The sequence below is a fragment of the Protopterus annectens genome, chromosome 16.part0 (assembly GCF_019279795.1).
Source record: "Protopterus annectens isolate FY-2018-M chromosome 16.part0, PAN1.0, whole genome shotgun sequence".
In the NCBI taxonomy this organism is placed as follows: domain Eukaryota; kingdom Metazoa; phylum Chordata; order Ceratodontiformes; family Protopteridae; genus Protopterus; species Protopterus annectens.
Window position 1 is genome coordinate 560,830,165 of NC_056750.1, and position 21,617 is coordinate 560,851,781.

At 38.4% G+C, this 21,617-nt stretch overlaps 1 protein-coding gene across 2 annotated transcripts in view; it reads left to right on the forward strand.

The window, feature by feature from the left end:
* Window positions 1-21,617, forward strand: part of HMCN2 (hemicentin 2) — a 2,554,053-nt gene that overhangs the window by 2,249,969 nt on the left and 282,467 nt on the right. For both annotated transcript variants that reach the window (XM_044058392.1, XM_044058391.1), the window contains one exon: window positions 21,404-21,523. In XM_044058392.1, the coding sequence (XP_043914327.1) occupies window positions 21,404-21,523 (120 nt within the window). The remainder of the gene's footprint in view (window positions 1-21,403; window positions 21,524-21,617) is intronic.

Genomic DNA, 21,617 nt, shown 5'->3' on the forward strand with positions numbered 1-21,617 from the left:
CATAGAATTGTATTAAAGACAGGGACATAGTCCCTTGCTGCCCTGGTCAACTCCATTTAGAAAATGCTAAAATCAAAACAATCAAAGCACCGGTCACCGCTACCTGCGGTGAACTCTACGGGAACACCATGCTGCCTGTGCATCCATACGTAAATTACGTCGCAGACGCTATATATACATGCGTCAAAGCGGCGTATTGGACATTTTTGGTTGAATGTCCTCTTATTCCGACCATCAGTGGACTTCCCAAAATTCACAAGAATTTGATAACCCCAGACCTCAGATCCATTGTCTCTGGTTCAGGCTGGATAACGGAGCCTATTTCAATATATCTGGACAAAGAATTGAAGGAGTTTTTAGTAAGCTATGAGTGTGTTTTACGTGACACTGAGCAGTTCCTGAGAAGCCTATATGTGGCAACAAATGGTTTGGCCCTAACAGATACCACGTTCTTTGTCACCATGGATGTGGTTTCACTGTTCATGTGTATACCCAATCAACAAGGAATTGAGTATTTGCACTCCTTTCTCGTGAGCAGGAACTGTACGACCACAAAAGCGGATTTTCTATGCTTTTTGATAGAACTTGTGCTAGAGAATAATGTCTTTTTGTTCAACAACAACTGCTACAGACAGACGAATGGCGTGGCGATGGGCACAAGCTGTGCCAACAGCTACGCCAATCTGGTCATGGCTGAATTTGAAACCAGATACATCATTGGAGATCCACACATCAAGTATTACAAAAGGTTTGTAGATGACCTCTTTTTTATTTGGGAGGGGCCAATTGAACTGTTGAATGATTTTCATAACACACATCTACTTGGCATCTACTTTTCCGAAGTACAAGCAAACACAGGAGGGTTATGGCTGACAAAGTTTGCAGATGACTGCAAACTATCTGACACAGATATCCTTCAGAAGGGTCTCACAGAAACGGATAACTGGTGCCAGAGCCATGGCCTAAAGTTAAATGCCAAAATGCATAGAAACAAGGTTACCCCTAGCTACCAAATAGGTGGCAATCACTGAGCACAGAAGAAGTTATCAGGGACCTGGGGACCCAGGTTGATAGTAGTCTGTCATTCGACACCCATGTAGCTAAAGTAGTTAGGAAGACCTTCTACATTGCCCACCTTATCATGAAGGGATTCTCATCTAGATCAAGGGAGGTCATAGTCTCCCTATACTCATCACTCATCAGACCAATGATTGAGTACAATGCCCCATTCGAATGTATCTGACCCGACACTTGCAGCAGCTGGAGAGGCCCAAAAGTTCCTCACCAAAAGGATAAAGGGTCTCAAACATCTGTCCTATGCTGCCCGAAAAGAACTCCAGCTCTATTCAGTCACTTACCGCTTGCTCAGAGGTGACCTTTGCCTAACATACAAGGCCATGTCAAACCCAGATTTGATGAATATGCTTCACCTCAAAAATCTAGATCCGTCAGAGCCACAAGGGCGGAGACTTTAAACCTCGACACTATTATTAATAACGCTGGAGGGATAGATTCATCACCCAAAGACTCTATGCTGTGGAATAAAATCCCGGTATATGAGGCAGAGCACCTCGCTGGCCTTGTTCAAGAGAAATCTTGACCAATGGATGGGAGATCGCAGATATACCCCAGGGATTACCTCAGTGTCACTGCTCAACAGAGGCACAGCAAAATAATGGGTATAGTTCCCCATACTTAACTAGGCTTGTAAATGCCCTCGGGCAGATAGCCTAGTATGAACCTATGAACCTATGAACACTCAATAATTCCAGCTCCTTCATTAAATTTACAATGAATTATTCACTTCGAAATATCGACTACCTAGATGTGAACGTGTCCAGATCTAATGGATCTATATTGACCTCTGTACACAGAAAGGCATGTTACCAACCTTCATATTTACACAGAACAAGCATGCATAGTCCCCACATCTTTGGTAATATAATTAAAGGACAGGCCATGAGGCTATCAAGATTGTCAAGTAAGGAACAAGATTTCGTAACAGAATTAGAGCAACTAAAGCATGGTTTAGCCACACAGGGCTACAATGAGAGAGAAGTCCATTTGGTGTATGACAGCATGGGATCCCAACGTGCAGACCGAACACAACCATATTTCTCAGATGCTGCACATGTAAGTAGAAGGGAGAATGATAGAGTCAACGTTGAATCGGTTGTGATACCTTACAGTGCCAACACTAATATCCTTCAACGAGCCATTATGAACAATTGGAATATCCTCATGGCTGACAAGAAAACTAAAGGGATCGTGGGTCCTTGTCCCAGATTTGTGTTCAGTAACATGCCAAACTTGAAACGGACTCTCTGTCAAGCGTTGGGGACTGATTCTTGTCCAATTCCAGCTAGGACAGGGCTAGAGAGAACCAACAAATGTGGTAGGTGTCCACAGTGTCAGTATATCGACACCTCACACTTCTTTAAACATCCGGACAGTGGCAGACTCTGGGATATCAGAGTAGACACAGATTGCAACAGTAGGAACATCGTATATGTGGCACTGTGTAAAATGTTTTTGTTACTATGTGGGTAAATCGAATCGTTCCCTACGTGAACGAATTAGAGACCACTATTATTGTGTGAACAGAAACAATGATAGTAGCGCCTTAGCTAAGCCCATTTTGGCCACAGATCCTTCACATGAGTTTTGGTTCCAGGTGCTACATCAGGAACATATAACCCCTAGGATGGGTGACATCATCAACAAAACAGAAGAAGCGGAACTACGCTGGATCTTGAGACTGGGAGCACACAAAGGGAAGGGCATGAATGAGATGGTATCTCTTAAACCTCATTTGAAAGGGTTAAGGTTACGTTGACTTCAGACCCAGGTCATCTCTATTCCACCATTGTTTCCTTCTTTTTTGGATGTTGGTTCCCTCTTTGTTCATTCACTATACATTTCTTAGATTCATTTTTTAGACCCTGTTCACAATTCCATCCAGTGTATATTTTTCACATGCTTAGTTTATTTTTTGTTTCCATTCAACATTTTTCATTAATATTTTTATCATTATTTTACTATCCTTTATCAGATTTTGGAAGCCATCAATTGTGACCTCACCTTGTTGCATCCATTTAGTTGCATATAAGTTTTATCCTAGCCAGCAGTTACATTCTAGAACTTGTGCATGTCTCTGGTGTTCTGAAAACATCAGACGAACCGTTCACTGTAAGCAATGATTGTTGACCAGATTATGAAGCAATGTTAATTGCTATACATGCAAGATTGGTACATCTCTAATGTGAGTTGTCAAGAGACGTGTTTACTATTTTATGTCCTTTCTGCTATTATGGCTGTCCACATTGATTGGGCGCAGGCATTTGTCCTGCTGCTCTGGTATTGAACGTCTGCATGCACTTTGCTGATCAATGGACTTTGATATGTTTTGTGCGCCTACATGCTTCATGCATCTTTTTACATCTTACCATGAGGGTGCATTGCTTTAGTATATTGTACATACTTGTGTATGCATTTTGCAAGCTATTTTGTGGTTATGTCCTATACACCGCTTTGACGCATGTATATATAGCGTCTGCGACGTGATTTACGCATGGATGCATAGGCAGCATGGTGTTCCCGTAGAGTTCACCGCATGTAGCGGTGACCGGAGCTTTGATTGTTTTGATTTTAGCATTTTCTAAACGGAGTTGACCAGGGCAGCAAGGGACCATGTCCCTGTTTTTAATACAATTCTATGCTTCCTCCATACACAGTGGTTTGCCTGTGACTTATGGGATTAACAACAGCGAGTTTCTATTTTTTATTTTTTGGCATGCCATGCATGAAAGGGAGCCTCAGATGTTTTTTGCGTTGAGCTTATTAAGGTAGTATTGAGTTATATTCTTGTTTTTGAACATGACTGACTGCATTTTTATGTATATGTGATACTTGGGATTAATGTCTGACTTTGGGAGACTTTGTTATGTTTTGAACTCCAGTGCTTGGGACAGAAAGTGAGGTGAAATGTGTTATGCATCCTTTTTGTCATTTTTTTCTCATCCAATTTGAACTATATTATGCGTTTGTAAGTAACTTGTTGATAGAGATGCAGTTTTCACAGTCTCAGGCTACTAAGATTTGAATGCTTGAACTAGTTCCATTGTCAAGTTTCCATGAGCCTTTTAACTACAAGAGTTTTAATTAGAGGATTATTGCCTTTGCAATTGCTTGTTAATTTGAGCCTAATGGGGAGGGGCGATGGCTCTGGTCTAAATACCACATGTTTTTTAAGAAATGTTTTATTGGCTGTATTTGAATCTGCAATGCTATATAAAGTGTTTTGATTTTATTATCTTTTAAAATATCTGAAGAAGCGGTGTGGTTCACCGCGAAAGCGCTCATAATAAACTTGTTCCTGATGCTAGAGTCTTTTTGATGCATCATCTGATACGGGCCTACCAGAGGATCCATTCTACACCTGTTTTGCATTAGAATATTTTACTGTTTCTGCCAGCATCAGCTGTAGGGACTATTGAGGCTATTTTACATCCACGATTGAGTGGCAACAGCTCCTTCCATGTTTGTTTTTTTGATTTTTTTTTTTTTTGTTTGTTTTTATATGTATATATATATATATATATATATATATATATATATATATATATGTGTGTGTATATCTATATATATATATATATCTATCTATCTATATATATATATATATATATATATATATATATATATATATATATATATATATATATATATATATATATATATATTGGTCTGAAATAGAGAAAAGCATCTTTCAAGCAGTAAAAAGGCTTACTAAACTCATGTGCCCAGTGCTACTGCATGTCTGCAACTGATCCTTGCCTCTTCCAACAATTTGTGAAATCTGGGTTGCATCCTGAACAGAGCTGGGAATTCATGTGCCATGCCCTGTCAAAAGCAGCCTTTGTCAGACATCGTCTGACTGCAGAGAACAGGAAGTTTTTCTTAAGTCATGGTGTGGCAGCCCATTATTGCATAAATGCAAGTCTCTAAAGAAATCTTGAAATTCTTGTATATAAAGCACCAAGGATTAATGCCAGACACTGTCACTAACAGAAAATACCTGCTGACTCATTTCTTCAGGCGTTGCAAAAGCATCTACATCTTTGAGGAAATGTATTATTTCAAAACAAGTCCACAAACTTTACTTCAAACTGTATTAAAGAAGTAAAAGAAAACTGTTCCTATACTTGAAGCGAAAAAAATACAAAGTTACTTCTTTCTGTCGTCAAAGTTGCTTTCTTTACAATGGTAGGTTTTGGCAAAATACATGTATCCTTTGTAAATCATTTACAAAAATTAAAGAAAACACCTGGAGTTGCGGTTATGCCATGATGCGGAAAACATTTTTGAGTAAATTATACAACCACAGCAGAAATGTAACAGAACAATTTCATGTGTCAGCTTTAGCTAATAATTGCTAACGCACCCATTACAGAACAAACAGGTGCTTTACTTCTAGATCTAACATCATATGAATAAAAACACCACACTCCGAATCTCTGTACTCTTGTTTCTTAGTATTTACAGGCGAATTTAACTCACTACATCAGTCGTTGTACAAGCTGTAAGTCACATGATGACTGTAGTACCTACGTGAATAAGGTGCCTGCCATTATTACTTCCATCGATGTGAAGTAACTTTCCAGGGTCCCTTTTCCACTTCTCCAGGTTAGTGCATTGATAGCCCACCTAAATAAAACTTGTAGTACTTGTACCCACTTTCCACTTGGTTTGTTTGTCTATGGGAAAATGACAGAAGTAATGTTATGTGCAAAACTGCTAAAAAAAGAGGTGTGCAAGTCTAGAGAAGGGCTCACTGCTCTCAGCATGAAATGAGTCCATTGTTTAGTTTAGCAATGGCAGTCTTACTTCAGACCAATTTTTCAAGCTTGCTGAAATGCTTCTTTCCTCGGTTTGGTGCTGCTGCCACTTTTGAATTTATTTTTTAGTTGTTTTTTACATGAAGTGTAAGTGCAGAAGTAAGGTAGATGTTCAGGTTTGTTTTGCTGCAATGTTTGGGAAACAGGGCCCCCAAGTATTTTCTACCTGCATGGTGCTTACATTCATAAATCTGATATATAGAGGGCCACCTTTCAGTAGTAGATCCATGTTTCATTTCTTGCCAGACATGAGAAGGGCACACTACCTTGCTGGTGGGGTAATTCAGCACTAAATAAAATATATATTATATTGTTAATATACCAGTAATGTACAGAATAAATAGAAAATCTTTACCCATAATGCTGCATATTGTACTACCTAGATGACAAAGGGAATGTCATTGCACATTTTAAGGCACACAGCTTTAAATAAAGGGGCTCCACATATACATGTGCACACGCTGCATGGAGTTTGGTCCTGCAACTACACATTGTCCTCCATCCCTCCATAACCCCCTTTTTCCCATTTTACACTTGGAATCAGGGTGTCACAATAACAGTGACCACAATCTAGAATCAATGGTTACACTGCTGGCTGGCTAGCCCTGTTGCGGTTTTTCATTCATGCACCTACAGCCAATTTAGTGCATGTCTAAGCCACCTACTGTATGTCTTTGAAATGTAGCAGTTCTATCTATGATGAGAAATGAAAACTTGTGTGTTGGATCAGTGACCGATACATGTCTAAACAAGTCATTAGTGGCCACCTGATGTACCTCGTAAAGATGTTCCCTGATACGAAGCCTAAGCATCCTATCCATTTTCCCTAAGTAGAATGAGCTGCATACCTGGAACACTGCCAGGTATACTAAATGTTCAGTAGAACAGGTACCTCCAACTTTAAAGAAAAACTTCCTATTGAAGTCAGTGTGATGGAACCAGCCCATTGAATTAATGTACTCACATTGATTGCATTTACCACATGGAATGGTACAGCCTCGTTCTTGACCCTCATACTGAATCATTTTTGGATAACATAATGTGCGTTTCAGATTTTTCATGTTCTTAAATAAAAAAGTAGGCTTTGGTCCAACTACATCTCTTACTGCCGGATCTGCAATTAGGACTGACCAGTGTTTCTTATATACATCTAATATAGGTTTAATATTATTGGCATATCTAACTGGAAGTCTTATCCTATCTTTCGTGCCCATAATTTGTCCACTGGTAGTTGACTGGGTCACCTTTTCCGAAAAATAAGGTTTCGCTATGGTATATCTCATATCCTTAGCCTCTGACATAATCTCAGAGACTCTCCCCTTCCTATAGCCTCTATGCACAAATTTCTCTTGTAACTCATTAAGTTCCTAATTGAACACTACTGGGTCAGTACTGAGACAAGACACCCTCATACTCTGGCCTTTCCCGATATTGTCAAAGACATGGTCAGGATGCATACTAGACCTAGTTAATAATGAGTTCCTATAGCATTCTTTCCTAAGTATCATAGTGTTAACTCAGCCTTCCTCATTTACATAGATCCTAACATCCAAGAAATCTATAGTACATGTGGAGCGGTTCATAATGAACCGTAAGAAAGTGGTGGACTTATCTAAATAATAATGGAAGTCAACCAGTTGTGCCATCATGCCCTTCCAAATGAAAAACAAGTCATCCACAAATCTCATATAATACCCCACTAGATGTTTGAACCATCCATCCAATACATATTCATTCTCCCAAGCAGCCATAACCAGGTTGGCGTATCTATTGGCACATGAAGTGCCCATAGCTACGCCATCCCTCTGTAAGTAAATCTGGTGATCAAAAACAAAAATATTGTTTTCCAAAATAATTTCCATCAGAAATGTATAGAATTCTATAGTTTTACTGTACAAGGTAGTCTGGGTTCTTAGGAACTGTTCCAACATCTCAACACATTTGTCATTAAGAGGGACTGGACGTCCATGATGACCATTATGTCCCTCCAGCCATCACTCCTCTCCCTAAAATATTCAAATAAGCTGTGAACAAAATCCTTAGTATCTTTGAGTACTGTCATATATTTGTCCAAAAAGAGCCTCAATTTATTTTCCAAGAAAATAGACAGAGGCTCAGTGGGCCACCCATCTCCCACAACAATTGGTCTCATGGGGGGATTCTCACCATTCTTATGTATTTTTGATAATCCTTGTATGGTGGGAATAACAGGTTCCGAGACAACAAAATAGTGATACAAACTCAATTCACACATTCTTAACATAAGGCACTCTGTCAAAGCATCATTTATCTTTGGAATCATCAAATCAGCATCTTCAGCACTGATCTTCCAATATACTGTATCATGCTCTAAAAGCTCTCTCATCTTCATACACTAGAACACTCTCTCCATTATTACAAAGGGCCCGCCTTTATCAGCCGGGGCATATACATATACTATCATCATTCTGGAGATCTTGTAAAGCCTTCATTTCCTGCTTACTCATATTAAAACATTTCCTTTTACCATATTTGAAAAACTTTGTATGGGAGACAGTATGCCCATCAATTACTTACATACTTACTTACTGGAAATTTCTTTGTGAGAATGTCAAAGATAATGAAATGCATTCTGTACTGTTCATGCAATAAAAGCTCATTACTACTGAAAAATGAACACGGTTCACCCTTGTGATCAAACCACACAAACCATGGATAAATCCTGATATACCCACATGCCATCATGAATTATTGCTTAAGGATTAAAATCACTTTTTTGACTGCTGCTGTTGGAAGTTCAAAGGTTTCCATTTTCTTATAATATTCACACCTTTCAATCAATACATCACGTAGTAAACAATTTGTATCTAAACTGGACCATTCAATGAAAAGGCGCCCCATGGTAGGATCATTAATTATAATTTGCATCCATCTGATCATGTCACAAACTATATTACAAAGTCAAAATAGGAGTCCTGGTCCAGCATTTTCCTTGCATATTACCATGAATGATGCATTGTATTTCAGCCGGCACTGGGTTTAACCATTACTTTTTAAACCACCAAGAAAAGTAATACACACAACACTGCTGTTTTGCAAGGAACAACTTGAAATCTTTTTCATTAAAATAACTGAAAATGATTTCTTCTTTGCTGATATTACTAACTTGTGGGTTCTTATTTGCATCAAAAACAAAGAGCTGTCATTACAATGTATATAAATTTGTACAGGAAATGATTATCAAATTTTTCCACAGCAGTTCTTCTATACTGATGAAAATATCTGCTATCAAACAAGAATGATGTTTCAAAACAAGCTTACATGGCCTGTTAAATCTGTCAGGATTCCACAAGCAGTAGAGCTTGCAATAAAATTACTAAAATGTGATTTTATTTACAGCTATGAATTTTATACCTAAGTGAAAATCATCTAGAGCTTAAATAGCTGTGGTGAATTAAGTTTAAGGCATAGAGTTCCCACCAACCATATATTGTCTCTGTCGGAGATAACTGTTCATTAGGCCACTCTTACTTGAAATGGTAGGGTTAGACATGGTTTTTGAGGGTAACTCCTGTAATCTCAATAAGAAACAATCTAATAATGAGTCAAGCAAACTTTACAATGTCAGAAATTCAGTTTTATGTTTATCACCCAAGTATTGTTCAAGTCATGGGGTATTTTAAATTCCTGGTTATTTTTTTATTTTATTTTTTTTTTTCATTTTTGTCATTCATTGTGTTAACTTACTTCACTCTGTAGATGACTTCTGTATGACCAGTTTATTTACATGTTCTTTCTGAAGAACTTAACATTTATGAGGTAATAATCTGATGTATGTCGCTCAAAATCATCAACTCTACATCTGTCTCTTATGAATTAATTATAATTAACCTTATGGAGATGTATTAAATATCTTTATATCTTTAATTCATAAGTAAATAAAAGGTTATAGCTTTACCCAATAATCTTGATGCAGTTAAATCAAGATGAAGAAATTAAACATTTAAAAATAATGGCAGTAGAAGGAGAGGAGTATTAGCGTTGACTTCTACCAGGAACCCCTATTGAGTGGACACTAAAGCAATGGATGCTGTGGGCATTTTGCAATGTTTTGGGGTACTGTTACTCAGCATAAGATAACAGTATCAGGAATCTATGTACAGCCAAGGGCAGATCAAGAAGATCTAAGATTGATATTAGGCAGACAGAATCAATTCCATGAATATATTACACTGCTCATAGATGACTGCAGTTTAAAGATTGTGGGAAGGGACTCTTGGTTGTGGGAACAGTATAGGAGATGAGCAATTCTTGCTTTGGGTAGAATTTGGCATCCTGTGGTAGGAGCTTGGCAATGATTGACATGCATTCAAGGAATGGTCAGCCTGTTAACATCTCATATGCTATTCCCCCAAAAGTTTCATATGTTTGTGAGAAATCCCAGGGCATTTGTTACCTGAAACAACTGTTTCTGGTGGAATTACTTCATACACTGTGAGATCATGCAATGTTGCAGATGCATATATAGTTCAGACAGTAACATGGAAAATATTGGTGGCTTAAACTTAAACATATGTGCTATCCAAATGTGAAGTTTGGAAGTCAGATAGCAGCTGTAATGGCATAATGGAGGCATAGGAACATTGAATACTTTTAAGGAAAACTGAAAAGGCAGACTATAGGGTATACTCAAGGCAGATGAATAGTGAGGTTGCTTTGAAGAAATACTAAGACGGGCGTTTGGTATTGCAACTCAAAAATTAAGTAAGAATCCATTGAGATATCAGAGATACTTGAGCAAGCCAAAGGTGCAACCCAAAACATGCTAGATAAAAAAATTAATTTGTTGAAGTGTCTCAAGTCTTAAAAATTCCACTTCATCCCACTCTTGTTTACCTTCAGATTGATATTGGTCTGAGTTGGTAGACCGGTGAGTAGGTTAAAGCAAACAGATGGGGACATGATTTTAGTAACCCCAGGAGCTATTTTGGAAGTTAAAAACAGTGGAAAAGGAGGACTGAGAAATGAAGGTTTGAGGATATTTTAGTGATCTCATTCTACCTGCTCTAACAGACAGTTAAGCTGTGAAATGGTTGGCTGCAGTCTGGCTGGGCAAGGTGATTTAAGCAGGACAGACAATTCTCCAAAGCTCAATGTTCATTCACTAGAAGTCTATATTGATGTCAAGAAACTGGTACTGCTTCAGCTTTTCAAGGTTATAAAATATGACCTCTCTCTATAGGTGAAATTACATAGAACTGCACACAAGCAACAATATTTTAATATTTAAGCCATGGAAGGGAGCTACAAAATCAGCTATTTCAAATCTCTACCACAATTACAGATTGCTTGTCAGTAATGATGACTAATGTGGCTCTCTAACTCAGTTTTCTCATTAATTAATATTGATGACTTCAGATTTGTACGAAGTGGGCAAAGGTTTGATAATATTATTTTGTTAATCTAACCCACAAGATTTTTTTAGATAGGCATGTATTCCCTGTGAGTTTGTATGTCAAAAACTTTTTGTTGTTTTAAAACCATGTTAGCATTTGGATTTCCAGTAGAAGTTGTACAGATCTTGGCTCATATTTGGAGAAGGTCTTTGGACAGAGTGAATTCAGGATGAAGACTCTGACTTCTCTTAACTAATAAGAGGTACATGTCAGCCTTGCCCATTTTTTTCTGCTGTTATTTGCACTGAATTTGGAACCCTTGACTCATAGGGAGCATGTCAGTCTATTAATAGCAATTCTAGTGAATGCCAGTAGACAGAACAAACATTAAAAAAAACTTCTGGCAACATTGGGATTTTCTCTTTTGTCCACTGTTGTGCATCCTTGTCCTCTCACATGGAGGGTGGAGGGGGACTTTCCCCCTTGCAAAAAAAGAAAAAAAAAACTTTTCTTGAAAGTTTGCCAAAAGTTGTTTCTGTACTTTTTTATTCTTTCTCTAGGAATTTGTTGTAAATGTTGTCATTAGATTGATATGATTCTGGTTCAGGGTTTTGCGACAGTTGAAGTTGAGGCCACTATATTTGCTGTGAAAATGAATACACACACTTCCTTATGTGAATCACTTGTTAATTTGTCTGGTGGACAATCTAATGACATTGTTTGCTCTGCTCCACCAGTTCAGTGGTCTGTCAGGATATCTAGTGAATTAATTCATTAATCTGTGTGCTGTGGAATGTCACACCTCTAGCAGCACACATATTAACTTGCATTCCAGAGCATTTTCTGAAAAATAAACTTAGTAATCATAAGATAAACAGATGTAAATATTTTTGAACAAAAAAAGCTTTTAAAACTATACAAATAACAATGTAATCAGTAAGAAGTCATTTACAGTGATGGTAGTTGGTGAGTGCATTCATAGTGTTTCCATAAATACTATATTATAATGCACACAAACCCCAAGTTGTATCTATGTTAAACTTTCACAAACAAATTGTCATATCTTGGAAACTATGCTACTTAAACATATAGTTACAATATTTTTGTTAGACTTCACATGACAAGAAGAAATTCATTTATGACTGCATGTTTATTGAGATATTTAAAGAAGAATGAAAACTCCTGCATGAAATGGACTGTTTTGCATTTCATATAAGTTAGTCCACTGAGAAATTCTGTAAAAAGGCACTCATGCAGACAGGCCTTGCACAAACTCCTTTTTCAGTAGAGTGGAAGTAAGGACTAATATGTGCCTTTCCTTATGTATACTTTGTAATATAAATAGCACTAAATATTTCTAAAGATGTGAAACTTACAGTGCAAATACTAAAGGCAGTTTTCTTCAAGAAATTCTAAGGTTTCGCCTAATGTCTTGCAACAGTTTGTAAGTCACTTGGTGTTTGAAATATTAAGTGCATATGGAAATATTGTTTATTTTCATAACAACTAAAAAAACAGCTAACAGTATCTTGGTGTAATGTGATATAAATATACATTGACAATGAATTTTCCTGTCTCCCCCATGGCATTTCACATCATACCCCTCGGTAACATATAGGGCTATGAACATAAATATGAAAATATGAATACGTGACAAATTAATTGATTAATTTCTCTACTACAGGACAGACTAGATTAAAACTCATAGTGTCATTTTGTTAATAATGATTTGCATTTTCTAATACTGCCTGTTATTAGCTAGAAAGTCCCATTGTTAATGAAGCCAGGCCTAAATAAGGTCTGGACACCATAAGGAGCTATGGGTGTGAACTGGAAATAGACCAGAAATAGGGTTATAGGCTTGAGTGAGTTAATCTATAATAAGGGTCTTACAAGTGGCTTTCAGTCCATTTCTGAAGCTACGGCAGGCTTTTACGTACTTGTGGCACTGCTGGTCCCTGGAAACCTTAGAATAGAGATTGTTTTAACTTTGGAGCAAACTATGGAACTTTCTTAAGTAGTAGCTGGCACCGTTTGTAAGGGGTGCTTGCCCAGTGAAAGAATTTACTCCTGAACCTTGTGCAGAGGTTGCCTCCACTCTGAGTGTTTATGCTCCTATTTACTAACCACAGACCCTCCCCTCAACTCAGTTGGTAGAGATATGTTTTTTAGTAAACTGAAAGGTGGGGCTCTAACCTTTCTGCGAGCAATGGAAAGATCCCATATTGTATGGCAGATTGGCCTGGCAGAAAGCAGTTTTGGAAAATGTGACAGGTAGTTTGGTGGCTCCAAAGTTTAAACTATATTTTAGGGCCTCTCATTTGAGATTTTCTTTTTGCTGTTATCAAGTGGTAAGCTTCTTTGTAGCCCACTAGAAGACTTAGAGCCAGACAATGGTAGGGCATGATGGGACATAGCTTCAGTGTTTGGGTTGATTTAGAGAGAGGCAAATTGGGGAGCTGCCTACTCCCCTCAGTAAAGTTGTATCAAATGCCTGTAGGACTTTCATGCAACTGATTTCTGATAATTGGTAAAGGTGTGGACCTAAATTGGGGTTTTCAAAACACTGGTGTGAGAGCCAAAGTTGTCTTGGTTGATGCTACTGCTACTATTGGTACTGAGAATAGCTGAATCGGTATACACAACTGTCCTGGTGACAAAAAAGTAGGTAACAGATCCACCAGACCAAAGGTAAGGCAGGTTTAGTTTTTGTTGGAGAAGGGGTTACGGATTTATGTGGAATTATAAAACCCAATTCATTTGGTAAGTAGAATATATATAAATAAATGTGTGTGTGTTTGTGCGTGTGCATATATGTATGTAGGTTATTGGCTTCAGTTGATATCCAGACATCTGATGATTTAAGGCAAATATGGCAAAAAGATTTGGACACTGAGTTACACCAGAAGCAGTAATCCAAAATGTGTATATCCACTAGATATGCTATATTTAAGCATTTTATATGCCTAGTTTGTTGAACAGGATGGTGTTCGTCATAGAGATTGCTGCTGTAGTATTATTCAACATCCTTGGGATTAGCTGCAGGTGGACATCCATGTGTCCAGGTTGCCTTCTAGAACTTTGGTCATGCCCAAGGTTGGGCTGATCTCCTCCCCACACTGAAGACATCTGTAAGATGTTGGGTAGAAAGGAGACCATGCCATCATCAGTTATTTTTGGCCTCATTATAGTTTCCGTCAGTTATTTTGTTCAGTATGGGTTTCTTCCAATATATTATATCCCATTTTGGGAAAATTTTATTCCTTCTTGATGCTATTGCACAATGTTAAGATCAGTGAATTTTGTAACTTTTTATTTTTTCCTGGAGATTTTTCTTAGGCTGATGACATCTCAAGAAACAATCAGTACCAAGATTGCTTGAGGATTTCTACCTTTAGTGTTTATTCCAGATAGAGAAGTGGCTAGGGTATATATGAAGTCCTAGGACCCACATCAGTCCCACAGAGGTCTCAGGGTTCCATTTCCATGGAGATGCTCCCTGGGAAGCCTCTGGTGCCAGCACCTTGTTTTTCCAACTCCATCAACTGTCAATGGTCCTCTAAAGGACAATTAGCAGGGTAGTGCACTCTGTACATGGCTAGGCCTACACAGTGAGTGCTGCTGCTGTGTCACAGCCTGATGCATGTTTCCAGATATCCCCCACTATCTGGGAGGTGCAGTGTGTCCAAGAAGACGATTCTTTTCTGTCAGACTTTTGTTTCGTTCATGATCTTACAGCTTCTGAACAGACAGCAATAGTTCCTACATTAAAACAAACTTTTAAGCTACCAGGGTCTCTGACCAATGTTGTCCATATATTAGATAGCTATCGTAAGGGTGTCCATCCCCAGAGTGCCTACCCTGGCCATATTCAACTGTAAACAGTTTGCAGATGAATATGTGGTGGCTTAGCAAAAAGTTTACAAAGAGCTTCACATCAGCTGCCAAAACCTACATTTTGGATACCTTGACTCCAGTAAGGAGAAAAATATTCTGTCTTCTAGGAAGAGTATTTAAAGTCATAAGTAGCTAATATGCATGCAGACAAGGAGACCACTGTGGAGCCTAATCCAAACTCCCAATTTGCTCCAAAGCGTTGTGGGGTTAAGTGACTTGATGAGGATTATACAACAGGGCTACACAGCAGACAAATGAAGGCTGAGAGATTCAAACTCTGTACCACATGACGTAGTTTGTTAATAACTCATAGCTCTAACCCTGCATGCTGCCAGGAAACCGTGAGCTTCCTTACTCTACACAGTTGTATTTCTGTTGGTCTACAACATGGATGAACAGGAGTCATTGTCTTTGGGCCGTCTCTCAGAAGATGACCCCCTTCAGGTAAAACTTTTCAACCATGTGAGGCAACACTTCTAGTCCAGATCCAAAGTGTTATCTGATTCCCATGAAAAATTTCCCAAGCTTCAGGTATGGATAATCTCCCCTCTTTCTAAGCACTTGAGGATGGTTTAAATGTGATTCATCAGAACATGATTTTCAAACCTGAGACTTTTGAAAATTGATTAGGATTTTAGAGGGTAGAGAACAAAGGAAAATATTTATGATAATGCTTGTGCTGTACCTGCAGTTTCCTGTCTTGATTCTACTAGGGTATCCAAACTGGACCCTTCTAATGACACACACTCCCTACTGAAAAGGAAAACAGATACTAGGATTGACAAAAATGTTTTACATCTCCACAACTTTGTTCATCAAAGCCATCAACTGTCAGACGTGTGTACTATAATATCAGTGTAATAGTTGTAAGTAAGTGGAATAAATCATAGAACCATTATGGATATGCTGAAGGCAAAGACTCTCCAAGTTAATTCAGGCATTTTATTACACGTGAATCAGCCGACAGGGATGTAGTGACTGAACTGGATAACTTACCTGGGGGAACTCCTGAACCTAATTTTTCCTTGAATTTTAGTACCCCTTTTTCATTGGATGCTAAAATGTTGAGAGACATTTTAAACAAAAATTGGGTGATTTTTACTAATGATGATCCTTTACTCAGGCTGAGAGTTCCAGAGACCCCAAAAGTTGTCTTTAAGCGTGGTAGTAACTTAAAGAGCATACTCGAGAGAGGGAGTAATCGTGTCCTCAGTATTAATAGAGCATGTCTAAGTGTGGTAATAACTTAAAGATGATACTCGAGGGAGGGAGTAATTGTGTCCTCAGTATTAACAGATGCATGTCTAAGTGTGGCAGATATAATTTTTGTAAATACATCAATGTTTCGAGTAGGGTCCACCTCCATAATTGCTCTTTTAATATTCATGGCAAATACAATTGTGATAGTTTGGGTGTGGTTTATCTTGCCAAATGTCAGGTCTGCCTGTGTTTTTATATTGGTAAAATGGAGAGACATGTTAAACAGAGAATATATGAACACCAATATGATATAAACAGAGGGAACCCTAATAATGCTCTTGCCAAGCATATTTTGGAAAATAATGATCATTCCTTTCTTTTTTTCGTTATTGAGCAAGTTAGGACCAACATTATGGGTGTTCCCTGGTCTCTCAGACTTGAGGAGAGAGAATTACGTTGGCAATTGTATACCAATGCCTTTGTTTACCCTGGGTTAAACGATCATTGTTCACTGAAATGCATTCTGAAGCTTAAATCTTTAGAACGACATTGAATAAGTGTAAGTAATATGTTTTTCATCATTTTGATTGTGATAGTTTATAATTTTATTTAATAGGTAGTATTAGTTATTAGGAGAGTATGTGGCTTTAAATGATTGCCTGCATTTTATGATGTCATGATTGGTGGCTTATTTAAATCTGTATCTGTGTGTTTTAACATTTGTCTGAAGATGTTCACGCGTTTGCTATGTATGAAAGTGCTAACATTAATTGTATAAACTACTTTCTGGAGAATACCTTTGCCATCAGTCTTTTATTTGTTTAGTTTTAGTTGTTTTGTGGTTTTTACAGTTTAATTCAGGCATCTTTAAAAATGGCAAAGATGCCATTAATGTGGTTATTGTGCCATTGCAGCATCCAGCAGAGTAGTTTCTTCTTGTACAATCAATAAGAGATCACCTGGTTAAGGATATAACACCTGCCAGCATGTGTCCAGGTACAGATCTTTGATGCTTCTTTTATTTTGCCCTCTACCCCAAAAAGTAGTTTGAAAACTGGAGAATAAGGTGAAATTATCCAGTGTGTGATACAGTTATCATCTCCAGTCCCTAAATATAACAAAACATTGCCCACTAACCAACATTCATACAGGATGTAGGTATGGTTTGAACAATTAAACAGACCAATGCTTTTGGAAAAGACTGACACACTCTTTGCACCAGTACTTAGCTCTTCTGCCCCTTACTAATGATAGATGCATTTGGCCTTACCTGGAGACACCCATAGGATCCCTCAACATTCAGGTAAGATGGACTTAGAAGGACAAAACCAAGAATATAAAAAGGCAATGACTGGGCAGGTAGTAGACTTATCTCTCACACCAGTGTCCCTCAGTACTAACTACACAGTGTTTCCCAAAACTCCTCTTCCCAAGGTGCTGGCTTGAAGATTATCACTGAAAAGGCATCTGTGGTTTGCCCCAACTAAAGATACAGGAGTAGTACAGTTGACTGTAATAGGTTACAAAGCAGAGTTTTCCTCCATTTTTGGGTCTGTGTCAGATACCCCATTCACTGGCTGGCCTAATGCAAGTTCAGCATGTGCTGCCAGGTGCCATAGAAAAGGATCCTCTAAAAGAGGTAGGAACAGGATTTCACTATATATTGTTCCTGCTCCTAGGAAAAGACAACCTTGGAGGCTTATTTTGAACACATTGTTGTAGTGAAAAAGCTGAGATTGCTTATTGTTCATTTGCTTCTCCTCGTGTGGCAAGAAGCACTGATTGTCATAGGGCAATCTTCGGATTCATGGCATGGTTCCAAACCTTCCAGTTCACCACGTTGACATGTGGTCTGTCCATGCCTCCCTAGGTATTTACTAAATATGCCTGTTCTGTTTTTACATGTTTATAGGTTTTTACTATCCTCACAGCCAACAGGAACATTGTGAAGCTCAGCAACATCTCCTAGTTCTGAAGCACAAGTGTATTCATCTCTTCTTCTACTGGACAATTACTTCATGTGAGCCCTTTCCCAGGAGAAACTGGCCAGGGCCCTTAATTATACATCCTGTGTCCATCTGACAAGAAGCCCTTTTTGAGGATTATACTGAGCACAAGGGCAAAGTTTTCCTTCCTCTGGAGAAGGCTACTTTATTGAGCTGTTTTCCTCTTAAGATAGTAGCAAATCCCAAAATAGGAATGAGAGAGAAAATAAGGGTGCTGTAGTACATGTCAGCTTTGGTCTTTACGGACTCCCTAGCAAAGTTACATGCTTGGAAAATCCATTGGTATTTCAGGAATTTCTGGTAACCGTGCCATCACACTCTGGATTAGGTGCTGTCCATTATCTCTGCCATCAGACATAATTCAGGTGATAGGAAGATAAAGTCCTCGGCAGACCAGGGGTGTCCTTTCCTTCACCATAATGGATCCAAATCCTATTGATGGATGTGTGTTACTTGACTTGGGTGCACACACAGTATCCCTCCAGAGTCAGGGGAAGATGCATTTACATGGGCAAATCATGAACATCAGAATCAGAGATATTGGCCCTAACCTATGTCCTTGCCCTCATTATCCTTGTGTGTCAGGGTTTCCCAGGATAATTTCAGACAATATCATAGTGATGTGATACTTGAACAAGCAGGGTGGCACACATTTTTGTAAGTTCTGTAAATTTGCGAAGAGTGCATGAAACCTAGCTATTCAGAGAAAAAAAATCCTGTTGTAGGGCTTTTACTTCCCATCAGAGGAGAATGCCCTGGAAGAACACTCAAACCAGCCTTCTTCAATTTCCAGAAATTGAGAATGGATTCTCAAGTTGTTTGCAGTGTCACAGATTTTTAGTCTGCTTTGAAAAATGGACTGTCTTGCATTTCATATAAATTAGTACACTGAGAAATTCTGTAAAAAGGCACTCATGCAGGCAGGCCTTGCACAAACCCCTTTTTCGGTGCAGTGGAAGTAAGGACTACTCTGTGCTTTTCCTTATTTTCTGCTTCTTGCTATGATCTTGGTAACAGTAAAGGAAGACAACAAATCTTATCTTGATGCCCATCTTCTGCCTGAAACAACCCTCAATCACAGATTCTTTTAATGAAGAAAGAATAAACCTTGTTACACTTCAGCCTCAACAACCTCAAACAGACTGCCTGGTAAGCCCCTGTTCCTACACTGAAAACATTGCACACATGATTTGCTAGCCATATTCTAGAAGAAATAGAACCCACAACCAGAAACTCCTGTGTCCTAGTGTCAGTCTTCCTGTAACACACAATAGCTTCAGTACAGTAGACCCTTAGCTGTCTAGCATCCCTTTTTAACTGAAGCTTAACATATATTTATGTAAAGGTACTTCGCATGGCTTTTTCAGCATATCTACCAGTAGAACCTCCTAGAGTCTTACAGTGAAATTATTTCTGAAAGGGATGTTTGATCTAAGAGCTTCTAGAAAACCAGTTACCACCCAATGAGTCCTTAGTTTTGTTTCTAAAAAAAGTTGGCTTTACCTCCTTTTGAGTTATCAGCAATTTGGCTATAACATTTTTGAGCTAGAAAACCTTTTTCTTGGTGGCTATAACATCTGTACACAAAACCTCTGAGCTGTAAGTACTCATGGCCACATAACCTTACATACAGCAGAGTTCTTCAGAGCTGCATCAGTTCAGCATTTGTATGAAGCAGTTGCTTGGACCAACACACACACAGTTCCCAAGCATTATAAAAATGGACAACTTTTCTGTGATTAGAGTAGGTTTTGTTGTTGCCGTCATGCAGAGAATGCAACCTTCCCAAATGAGAATGAATTACTGCTTTTGTAGTCCTCACCTCTGATTGATAATACCTGAAAAGTGACCCCTGTGATATAATACAGCTGTGCAAAGAGCTCACCAAAACACTACAAGTTTGAGGACAGGGATCACAATAGTAGACCGCCTTTGTCCAGCACCCTCTTTTTTTGTCTAATTATTAGTGAGTAATAGGACTATGTCACTCCGAAGGACTGTCAATCCCTTTTTTGTGGGCTCACAATAGAATTATACTTGTTCGGGAACAACACACACAATCAAAAAGAAATGAAGGCAGTGCGGTATGCTCTCCTTTGTACACCATGTCCTATTGACATGTCTGGCGGTGGGAGATCAGCCTTCTCTGGGAGCAATACAGAGTTCTGAATTGAGGCCAGGCAGTTGGATTTCCACATGCTTCTAAGTTCCGTCTGCGATGAATAATACTGAGGTAGTGGTCTAGTTACTCAAACATCTACTGTGGTGAGTTTATCACACAACTGTACTTTCCTATTACTTTTACCACTATGCATGAGATGTGAGAAGGGTTAGATGCATATGCCTTTTGAGGTCACCTAAGCAGGCCCATGTTAAGGAAGGGATACATAGGTTAACTGACAAGTTCTGGTCTGAGTGGTTTACACTAACACCTACTTCATTTGTTGTGGGTTAATAGCATAGGTGGGAGTGAGTGGAGAATGAGGTAACTTTGTTGGCACTTTTTATATTGTCATCAGATATGTTACTTGAAAGAGAAAGTGGTGAAGTAATGAAACACATCTGTGATACGAGTGTCTCTCTGAGTAAGGCAGGAGATTGCGTGAGAAGGCATAGTATCATACGTCAATGCCTTGGCTTATGGCACTTGATGGTGTCTTCTTTAGGACACACAGGGTTATATTCTGACGTTGGAGATCATCATGCATTCTTTTTATTCTTTTGTCTTCTCTGGGGTTTGGAACAGTGTGTTTTTTTCCCTTTAGAATGAGATGCCAAAAATACTGATTATGGGAAGTGCAACACTATCTGGCATTGGATTTCGAAATTGTGTAGGTTTTATTTTTGTTTAGTAAAAAGCTAGTAAGACTTGATTGACTGACTGATTGTATGTTGTCACTCAGCCATATTACAGAAATTTGTAAAACTTGACGACTTGTGTATTTGCTGGTTATGACTGATGTATTGAATTATAGAGAAAATACCTTATCTGACCCATATATGCTTATTTTGTGTTTTTTTTTTGTTTTAGATGAGAATGAATGTGCATTGTTGAATCCTTGTTCACATGAATGCTTGAATAAAATGGGGGGCTTTAATTGTGCCTGCCCTCGTGGTTATGACTTGGCTTCAAATGGCAGGAATTGTACAGGTAAGGTACCATATATAGTAAAATGTTTTATATTAACTGTTATCCCATTGCAGAAAAGCATAGGGACAATTCACAGTATACATTAATGTTCACA